At 36.2% G+C, this 11342-nt stretch overlaps 2 protein-coding genes and 1 pseudogene across 2 annotated transcripts; 2 read left to right on the forward strand and 1 right to left on the reverse strand.

The window, feature by feature from the left end:
* Positions 1-3066: 3066 nt before the first annotated feature.
* On the forward strand, positions 3067-5591 carry LOC149039317 (uncharacterized). Its single transcript, XM_089185389.1, has 4 exons — positions 3067-3210; positions 3721-3824; positions 4089-4198; positions 4739-5591. Exons 2-4 carry the CDS (start codon positions 3818-3820, stop codon positions 5102-5104), a joined length of 483 nt encoding a protein of 160 aa, XP_089041515.1. The 5' UTR covers positions 3067-3210; positions 3721-3817; the 3' UTR covers positions 5105-5591.
* A 406-nt stretch (positions 5592-5997) lies between these two features.
* Positions 5998-6928, forward strand: LOC149039318 (uncharacterized; annotated as a pseudogene).
* Positions 6671-11140, reverse strand: LOC113664585 (uncharacterized). Its single transcript, XM_089185789.1, has 4 exons — positions 10936-11140; positions 9085-9174; positions 7665-7814; positions 6671-7487 (listed from the first exon to the last, which is right to left on the reverse strand). The coding sequence occupies exons 1-4, from the start codon at positions 11138-11140 to the stop codon at positions 6964-6966; spliced, it is 969 nt and encodes a 322-aa protein (XP_089041915.1). The 3' UTR covers positions 6671-6963.
* Between the last annotated feature and the right edge of the window lie 202 nt (positions 11141-11342).

Consider the following 11342-nt stretch of genomic DNA (forward strand, 5'->3'; position numbering starts at 1 on the left):
TTGTAATTTGCAGCCCGAAGGCACAATGAGTCATAACTCAGCCCTGATATAGATTCAGTTTGTTAGTTTCAAATGCTATTGAAAAATTTATCTTATAATGAATGTAAGTTTTTGTAAAAGAAACAACATTTTTAAGTTTGAAAGACGCGTTTTGACATTCTTATGCAAATAGTAGTTGTACAATTTGAATTTACTCTAAACAGATAAGTTATTTGTTAAATACTTGAATGAAATAGAAGTACAGAAAAGCAATAACGATATATAGAGAATAATACATGGGCACGCGTAGATATGAAATTTCTCTTCGAGTGTTTAACTCGAAAAGGGAAATTCCATATCTACAAGCAACCATGTAATATTTTTTTTTTCATATAAACTCAATAGACCTTTACTGAGAAGAAAAGCCGACTTCATTATGAATGAAAATAAATGAATCGACAATCCCGAGTAACAATCATGGAGTGCGTTGGCGCTGACTCTTAAGATGGAAAAATGCTTTGAATCATGATTACAAAAACCACAATGGTCGTAATTTTCAATTTACAAAATTCTTATTTATTGACTTTGTCCTTGCCGACAGAAGAAGTCTTTCAGGTAAACCGGCCAAAATCGGCAAGTGACAAATCTTCTCAGCCGAGAGAAATGCTAACAACAAAGCCACTGAATACGTAACTTTCGGTTTTTCTTTTAGTATATTGGTTTTCTTCCTCTTTTAGGAAAGTTTGAACCTCACAGACTGTCATTAATACGAATTTTTTAGTGTTTTAGCCGCCATAATTCGAGGAAGCTCCGACAAACTGCTTGTATTGACGAACGTGAAGGCTTTGCCGTTCATTAACCGATCTTGGATGTACGACCGTACGACCGACCATAAAAGGTGCTACTCCCTTTTAGCATGCGTGGCCAACTGTACCACGGGCACTATCTTATAATCAGTCCTCTACACGGACACGGAGAAGTTGCGAATGAAAATTCATTAATATTATCACGCACTTTATCCATAGTAGGGGCTTTAGTTTTGTTGAAGAGACGTGCGGGGAAAAAAAATGCGAGCTCCGCTTTTCACTGGGTAAAATGCCAAATTTTAGTGTCATTTAAGTAAAATTAAACAACTATTAAACCCAAAGACAAATTTAAGCCATGTTTACTAAACTTAAACATGACTTAAAAATGTACCTTTGTTTAGGCGAGGTTTAAGCATTCTTAAATGCAAATTAAATCGACATTGAGATTTAAGCTATGTTTAAGTCATTTTAACCGTACTTAAATCCTTTGAAGGATTTAGGGTTACTTTAAACCACCTTAAATCTAACGTTAAACGTATTGGGGAGATTTAAGGTCTAGTTAAAGGAGCCTTAAATACAACATTAAATTTATCATAATATTTATGCCGTGTTTAAGGACCTTAAAAACACATCAAATCTTTTGGTGTACACCAAGTCTACTTTATTGACATAATCTCTCACCAGAACCAGAAACCATACGAGAGCAGCCTCCAGCAACCTTCAATGAATTAATCATAGATTAATATTAATATTATGTATTTAATAAAGCCACAATATTTCACGCTACTGATTTTATTGCTTTTTCAATTCTTTGGGTAATGAAACTGTGTTTGTTGATTGTGAACAAGAGATTTGATTTCTTGTGTTGGAAACTGTTTCACTAAAGGAAGGTGGTTGCACAGGGAATTTGACTAACCTGAACAAATAAGGTACATTTCTTCAAAACCATATAATTTTAGTATATACCAAACCAGTGGACAGTGTTTTTTGCATGCTCTGATTGGTTACTCAAACTCAGGATAGTACATGCATGTGCTATCCACTTCCCAGCTTAAGCTGAAGTGTGAAAAACTTTTTTTTGCAGTGTTCTGAGATATAAATTTATAATTCTTTTATCTCACTGGTTTGGTATATACTTCACAGCTCATTAAATATCCACTACCACTAAGGGGAATAATATTTATTGTTAAATATATTAAAAACAACAACGACATGTGAATGTAGATTGATGTTAATAACTGGCTGGTAAAATAATGGCACGGCGTGGAATAGGGCAAACTGCCATGAGTTTTACATTGTCAAGAGTTAAATAAGCTCCAGCAAAAAGACTGCGTATCCTATAAACAGGCAAAAAGTAGCTTGATGCTCTAGGTTCAAAGTTATTTGCGTCCCACACACAAAGGGTATTAAAACTTCCCAAGCATTGATTTTGCTGAACAAGGAAACCGGGGTTTCTGAGCATGAAGTAAACAGCTCTGAACTGCAAACGTCACCAGACATCTCTAACTGAACGTTGAAAAGCGCGCGTTTGTATCGAGGACGCGGTATGTCTCGTCCCCAGAGTGAGGCCGAGATCCTTATGCGCATGACAAATACCGTATGAACGCCAATCAAATGTCCAAAACTATAATCGCGGGATATTTGATCTTTCACTGTCGTTCGTTCACTCGGTCGAGTTTCGTTTCGTTGCGGGCATGTGTTTGGATTCTTCCTCGATAGGATGATGGCTGCAAACGATCCAGTTCAAGAGAGACAGCTTCTTCTTATGGAAAGAATGAGTAGAAGGATTGATTCGATTCTCGAAGGGCAAAAGAAACTAGAAGATACGAATGCAGTCCTTCGGCAAGAAAATGCAAAGCTGAAGAACCAACTTGCGAGTCTGGAAGGGCAGGCAAAGAAGAAAGGCAACAAACGTTCTAAAAGCTCTCGCAGAGAATCAAATGTTGTGATTCCAAATGACTTAAAGGTAAATATTCTTTAATTACTTTAAGGATATAAATTTTGTCAACTTTAGTACCGTTAAGTTGTGTTTGAGAGTTTCAGTTGCGGTGTATCAGAAGCATAAAACGTGTCTTCAAAGACACCGCCATTCCGCCATCACGCGTGTTCTGTGTTAACTTAAAGCACAATATGTGTAGATGTTGTTTCTAGTGCTTATCACAAAGTTGGAACATCCTTGTGCTGAATTCTTGTGCCTATTTTGCAAGCATTTAGCAAAAATACTGTTTACCCAGTTTAAAATTCCACTGTGTACTGTTTACCCAAAAACCCTGCTGACCCTGATTAAAGAAATAAACAAGTTTGTGGTTTGAATTGACTTTTGACATATGATGTTCTTCCATATTATCTTCCAGAAACGGTTTCGGTTCATCTACAAAAAGATGGTAGAAAAAAAAGTGACACAAGGTTTCATCATTGATGAGGAGTATGTTATTTTTTTACCATACATAAGATGATGTATTTAAATAGCAAGGCACTAAGAGAGATGGCATGCAAGATATTAGAATTAAAACTTTACCACCAAGAACTAAATATCTCTCTGACCAGCTTCTTCTAAGGGACTGTTAGTTATCTGTTTTGAGGCCAGTGTTTAGAGTCTGGGGCCAGTGTAAAATATTCAAATTGGGAGTAGGAGGTGGTAAACTTTTAGAATCTGTTATTTCAACTATTATGTTGCTGATAGATTAATACATGCAAATTTTTGTTTTGAGAAATCTTTTCCCTCCAGGAACCAGAAATCCTAATGTCAGTTTGAAGGTGTAAAAAGCATGTAGCTTCTGCACTGTACCAGCAGTGATTAGAAAATTGTCCCTCTTGTATAACTGCTTTACTTGAATTATTATTTCCTTTTTTGGCTGAATAATAATAATAATATTATTATAACTGCCTCTGGCTATTGTTTAAAACAAAAATAACATTCTCATTTTTATTACAGTCCACAGTCAGAGAGAAACTAGAGTATTTTTACAAAAGTGAAAGAAGTACTGAAAAAAGAGCATGGAGGAGAAAGCTGCCTATGGGCTGACTTACAAATGGAAGGTTTTACATTACAGGAATCAAGTTTTAATGTTGTGTGCAAGTTAGAACAAGAAACATTTACCATGTGCAAAATCAAACAAATTTTCTGAAATATGTTGGACAGAAAACTTAAAAACTAAGAGGGAAAACACAATATTACCATCATTAATTCTTTTAATTAATATATATCCATAAGCTGATGTTACATATACACATAGACTTGTCATTGTATTGTAATTTTAGGATATCATGCAGCGATAATAATAATTGTTTTTAACTCAACAGCTCAGTTTTATCGGTACTTCAAAACAACTAAAGAAAGAGAGCAGAGGATAAGAAAAGGGAAAAATGAAGAGCATAAAGAAAAGTGCAAAAGGAGCAGGCGTTTGCTAAATGTAAGGACTAGCTAAGTTGTCTTGCTTTTGCCATGCTAAACCTATATTCAAGAATAAATTTTCAAGATAGTGTGGCTGAAGCATGGCTTCTGAATCAAACGTTTCAATTCAGTTTGACAACAAGTGTTGTTTAATACTGTGGCAAATTTGTGCATGGCATTGTACCACAATACAATGTGGGATAATATACAGCAACAAAAAATGAAACAATGCCATGCACAAATTTGTCATACACTGTAAGTAGGACTGGTATGTTTACAACTGGTGTACAAATACACATTAATTAGGAAAGTCAACCTTGCTGGTAGTTAACCAAATAACATGGGTTTGCTTTAATTTAGTACTGTTTTGTAGCATGAATTTTTTTCTGGGAGTTCTATTTATTGCTGATTGTTATTTTCATATTTTATATCTTTTGTAGGATATCATTTTGAGTTAGAAAAGTATTTCTATTTGACAATAAATTATATGTTTCATAGATATAATTTGGTCTGGTTATTAACTAAATAATGACTAAATTGTTGCTTTTTGTTCCATTAGAAACTGGAAAGGCGTCAGTCATCCTATGAGATGCTACAAGCTTCTATGACACCAAAAGAAAAACAGTATTATAGTGAAATCCTTTACATTGATTATATGAGTAGCAAAGAATCAGATTATGAGGAGCAAGAAGATTTCATTACTGGTGAAAAAGAAAAGAAACTGGCAAGATATGTAACCAAGAAGCTATCATGGGAAAGAACAAGCTTGACAAATGCAAAAGCCAGGCTAGACAGAACTTACAAAAATAATTTGACCCCCCATGCCAGGGCAATGGCTAAGCCAAGGAGTGTTGGTGGCATGTCGGAGAGGCCTGCACCTGCTGGCCCACTTTGGGCTGTCAGGCAGATAAACAAAGAGTCGTGATTGAAAAAAATACTTAACACTTTTTTTACTTTTTATTCATTTATTTATCATGTATTTAATGGCAAACTGAAGTAATTGTTTTGTTAGAACAAATTATTGTCATCTAGATCACAGGGATAGTTTCTTCCAAGTATTGTTAAATTTATTGACTTATGATGGGGAAAATTTGTTCCTGTCAAGCATAAATAAGCTAGGTATGTGTGACATTTTAACCCTTTAACTCCCAAGATCTGATTGGTAACTATCCTCTCTAGCTGCTACATATTTCCCTGTAACTTAGTTATGAGAATCTGGTGTGATATCAAGACAAAGACCTATACCTGATAAGTTTGAGAATTCTCATTATCTCTTTGCTGGATAAGTTCAAGATATTTTAGGGAGAAGTTACTTGTTAATCACTCCTGGGAGTTAAAGGGTTAATTACAAATAGGCAGTAGCTTTAAGAATGTGTACCAGTGAATTTAAAATAAAAGAAACTTGAAACATATATTGTGTAGTGTGATATGTGACCTGGTGGGTGGCAGTTTAGTAATGAAACAACAAAACAATAATATTTCACTGATTTCACAAATTTGATTCAAAACTAAAATAAGCAACAAATTTTGAGCAGATTAATTTGCATTAAATGGTACTTTGACAACATTAAATGTTTGAGCTCTGTTTACTTCAATTAAACAGTACTTAAACATACAGGAATGTTTTGGACACATTTAATGTGCACTTAAACCTGCATTAAGTTTTAGCCTTAAGATAGTATAAGCCAGGTTTAAGTCCAACTTAAATCTAGGTATAAGTGACTTAAACATCAACTTAAACTTATTAAACCTGAGTTTAAGACAGGATTAATCCATGTTTAAGGACACCTAAATATATCTTTTCTCCATGTGTTTAGGTTTGCTTAAATCTATATATTACTGTCATTCCCAATGACGAAGGTCTCCGGGCCCTCAAAATTTTTTTCGATCATTGCCCTGTTAAGGGAACCTAGCTCTGAAACACTACTTCGTTTGGCCGAACTAATACTTACACTCAATTGCTTTTCATTCGGTGGTAACTACTACAAACAAATAATGGCGTGGCCATGGGTCCTAAAATTGGACCCAGCTACGCAAATCTTTTCGTAGGTTTTAGCGAACATTAATTTTTTAGACAATACCGCGGCCCAAAACCTCTACGGCCGTTACATTGACGACTGCATCGGCGCTAACTCCTCTACCAGAAAGGAGCTCATTTAATTTATAACCGCCGTCAATTCCTTTCATCCGGCTCTTAAATATACCAGGGAAATTTCCGACACTTCTTTGGCTTTTTTAGACATCAAAATTTCAACTGGAGGCAACTGTTTATGCACTAGTGTTTACTACAAACCTTTAGATTCATATAGTTACTTACTGTATTCATCTTTACACCCATCACACGTCAAGAACTCCATACCTTTTTGAAAGTTTCTCAGACTCCGTCGTCTATTTAGTGACGACACTGATTTTTCCGAAAAATCAGAGGCAATGTGCCAGTTTTTCGATAAACGTGGCTATCCTGTCTCTGTCGTTCAAGCGGGCCACCACCGTGCCCAACAAATTGATCGACAGTCAGCACTACAAACGGCCGAGAATGAGAACGCTGACCACATTCTATTTACTCTTACATTTCACCCTCACAACCATGCGGTTAAATCTATCATTCTTAACAACTTTGAATTACTCCAAATCGATTCAGAGACTGGCACTATCTTTTTCCCCACTTATTTTATTCAAACGTGACAAAAACATAGGCAACTTTTTGGTCAGAAGTTCATTTCAAACCAACGTAAAGAGAGGTCGGTAATGATCGTTATTTAGGCCTTAACGAACATAGACTTTCTAGAAATCGCCAGGGAATAATCCAAAGAATTCTCCACCATTACTTGTATTGTAGTCGTCGCATTCCCATCTAGAGCTTGTAGGTGTCTGCAGTAGCCAGTGAAGACCTGCATAGACAAATGCAACTACTTTGTATCTGCAACTCCCACTTGGATTATGATCACCCCACTTTTGGTCTTTCCATTGCTGGCAATTTTGTGCTAACATCGAGTTGTCATCCTTCATCCTCACAAACGAGCCACAGGAATTTGGTCGGGAGTTTGTCTGACCGCTGAAGAAGTTGATTACAGCTTTACCGTTGCTGTTAGGCGCCGTGGTCACGTGGAACGTACGTCCTTTTTGTTTACTGCAGTGGAATCTCAGCTGAGTGAAGGACAAGTGTGCTCTCAGTTCCCTTGTTGCTTCTAGGCTGAGAAACATCGTCTTTCTGTGGCAGTTGTTGATATCGCGGTATGATGACTTTATCGAAAACTGTTGTGAGGGTGAGTTTTCAAACACAACATTGGAAACAAGAAGCCAACCTCCTAGAAAAAATACATAATAAAATCACATAACCAACAACAACCTGAGCTGACACAAGGCTAACACTCCATGAGTTGTTCTTGATAACTATTTTATAGAATATCATCAGTTTTGTGATTAAAAAAAAACATATCTTAATTTCTTTCTCCTTTGTCTTTGTATACATATCCATGTCTTACCTCCGTCAGTTGTCATGTCACAGAAGACCTTTAGAGGCTTTCCGTTCTTCTCAGGGTCGATCCAGTACTCGCCATCTCCAGTGGAATCTCCTAAGTCCCGGATGTCTTTGCAGGAATGACCAGGCTGATTGTAACTGAAGCCTTTGATAGCTGCAGAGGGAAATGCAGTGTTTCTTATTGGGTGGTAAAATTATTTCACAATACACAAATTACCAAACTTCCAAACATAAATTTTTGCAGGCGGAAACGGAGAGTTCTTTTCCCTGACCCTAACTTTTAATTTTTCTGCAGCATTCAGAGTAAAATACTTGAAGATAGGTCTTTTCATTTGATTGCCTGATGTCAGCGCGCGCTAAAAGCTGTTTTATTCCCCATCCGCGCAAAATCAGTGTCAAAAGCGCCTTCGTTTATATATATCTTCTCATTGTCACAGTGCCCTGTTTGATTCGGATTCCAACAATTTTAAAGTGAGAGAGGAAGATCTAACGACGAGTTTCCATAAACATCACATCTAGGCATTTAACAAGTCTCAAAGTGAGATGACGTCTGCTTTCCGTCAGGAGCTTCACAATTCTCCGTAATTATCAGTTGAAAGTCTCATTAACACATTCTAGGGAAGAACCAAATTCTTGAGTCAAGTCCCAACAGGATTTGTAAAATACAACTATAGGCATAGGACTTTGGAAAATGATATCAACTTCAAAGTCCACATTTTCGGTGATGTGTTGTATGCAAATTCTTGAAAAAAAAATTTTCGTTGACTTAATTTTGCTCGGCGCAAAAGCACTGAGTACATAATATATTTCATCATTTTTTGTTTATTATCTATAAAACAAAGCGTCTCGGGGGATCCATAGTGGTGTTTTTAATTAAGCAATCAAACTTTTTTCCAATTAACACCGCAATACCCCCTGCTGTGTGAATGAAAAAATTATTAAACGCTTTGAAAGCATGGTTTAAATAATAACTTCACATTGATTCAAGGGACTTAAAACTTTTAAACGAAACTGCAACCGGACTTTTGGCTGAACAAGGTAAATTTGTTGTGTGGTGATGGGGAAGCAAAATGCCGGTTTAAAAACTTTATTTGTGAGTTTAAAAATGATTTAGAGTGTACTGCTTGGAATCGGCTAGGATTTTTAAATTTAAACTTTTTTTCCAAGTTGGCTGAACCATTTCTCTTCCAGATCTCGTTAGTAATTCTCCTTACTGCCTGCCATAAAAATTCTTTTGATATTAGTTCGGAGAATACGGAATTGGATCAAATAATATTCCCCCCGTAGAAATTTTTCTTTATTCCCATCACTTGTCTGCTTGATATTGTATTGATATTGTATGGAGAAGTTTTGTCTTGGTCGGAGATTTGAATTACCAGGGACCTTACCTAAAACTGGTTTTTGTAGAATGTTTTGACACTTACGTGTTTGACACTTTTTTCCCTTGTATCCCGGATGACACTGACAACTGTCATTTTGTCCATTCCGTTGATGGGAACCATTGACACAAGAGACTTACGATAAAAACATAAGACCTGGGTAAAACTTTCCATTTTTGGTTTGTTGAATGAGAAGGCAAAGCTGGCTTTCTCTTTCTGAGAAAAGTTTAAATTGTGAGAGTAGATTTTATTTACAAAGCCGACTTCCAGCTAGATCTAAAACCTTGAGTAACGCAGGTTCTTACAAAAAATAAATGGCTTCAATATCTGTTTTATATGAATCCTTTTATTTTAATATCGAAGGTAAAATCAGTGACTCCCACTTGTCAAGAATACGCGATGATCGTATCAAGCCCGAAACTGATCAATTGCACCCAAAGGAAACATCTTGTATAGAGGTTCCTTGTCATTGCTTCAATAGAATATAGCAGATCAGGTAGGTATAGTCCACTTTTAAAGTTTAATTCGAAGTGTTCGTTAAGAATGTTATCCTTTTTATGGTTAACTCTGAAGCTGAAACTGAATTTCAATTTAGCAAATGAATCTTTCAGTCGTTGTTCGCCGTGAACATCGATAAAAACAATTACCCGTGTACTTATCTACTGACCTGGACAGAGCCAAAATATGTAAATCCTTTCATCGGCTTCAAATCATTCGTCTTAATCTGCCGTGTTTGTTTGTTCAGCTCACAAAGTCGAGTTTTGTTTCTGTCAATAGGATGAAGATTAATCGACTTGCAACTGTCAACTGACATTGAAACTCGTCTTCAACAGGAGTCGTTTCCATGACGTGACCGACCAAGGTATAGTCTGAAAGGAAGTGTTTTTTACGTAAATGTCCTAACAAGGAGGCATGCGGATCAGTTGTTTTAATTCTAATTCGAGCTTTCACCTACCAACTTGAGTCTCGAAAACACTTCCACAAAAATCATTATTAGTCAAGACAAACAGGATTCTTAAGAGGATGTGAACAGCCACAACAAAAAACTTGGTCAGCCATAACACAGCCATCGTAAAACAGATTCTCTTAACGCCGTTCTATTTTGAGCCGGGAGCTTCTCGCTTATCATGTACACATACAAATCAGTTCCTCGGAATTTGCCGTTCCGCGCCGTTTGGGCTTTTCCAACTGCTTTGAAACCAGATCGAGAAAAACACATCTATAATTTATAGCTTAATTCTAAAGCTTTGAACTAAAGGGCATTTAATGATAATTCTACGTGACATGAGAAGGCAAAGGTGTGTGCTTTAATAAAAAAAAATCTTTAATTGGGAGCTGTTGTTGACGGTAATTTTTGTCGGATTGTCCTCACACTAAAGCACTTTTGATGGATTTTCCTCACAATAATGAACTTTTGATTACTTCTTTTGGAACCGCAGTTCATTACTTGCTTGGAATTATTCTGATTGCCCCCAAGAAACTATCGTTGTTATAATAATAATTGCATTGTTCACGATAATATCTGACAGCATCCCCAGTTAGGAAACTAGTGATGCGCCAATTGCTAATCCAAACAAACATTCAATGCCACATAAAATTAGTAACAGTAAGTTGATATGGAAAAGAATATTTGATGTTTGATAGTGAGTTTGTTGTGACAGTCGCTGATCTCTTGGTAAGACGACTCAATCAAAAATTGTTTCGTCAATGGGCCGTCCACGACAAAGTTTTAGACAAGAAGACAACCTCCAGTAAAAAGAGTTGATTTAAAAAATTACGCAACTAAACGAAGGAAACATAATACTCGTACCCTAAGCATTACACCTAATATATGATTGCTTGTGTAGTCTTAAATGCATTGAAAACAATTTTTACTTAATTTTATTTACTTCTTACCTCCATCAGTTGTCATGTCACAGTAGACCTTTAGAGGTTTTCCGTTGTTCTCGAGGTCGATCCAGTACTCTCCGTCTTTTTCAAAGAAACCTGAGTTCCGAATATCCTTACGGGAATGGCCAGGCTGATTGTAGTATAAGGCTCTGATAGCTACACAAAGAAATGCAGTGTTATCTCTATGTGGGCTTCCTAGATTTTTTAGCATGTTCCGGACTTCAGACGGTTTTTATAATGAAATATCTAACTGAACAAAAAATAGTTTATAGAGTTTTATGATACCGTCAAATACTTTTGCCGACCTTTTGGAAAAAAAAAACAGCGTTTAGCACTTACAGAATTCGCGCAGTTATTATTCCTTATTTCATGTTGTCAGGTCGCACTTATTAGTAACAGAGAAACTGTATGAA

This window comes from Pocillopora damicornis, chromosome 10 (assembly GCF_964200805.1).
Source record: "Pocillopora damicornis chromosome 10, jaPocDami1.2, whole genome shotgun sequence".
Classification (NCBI taxonomy): domain Eukaryota; kingdom Metazoa; phylum Cnidaria; class Anthozoa; order Scleractinia; family Pocilloporidae; genus Pocillopora; species Pocillopora damicornis.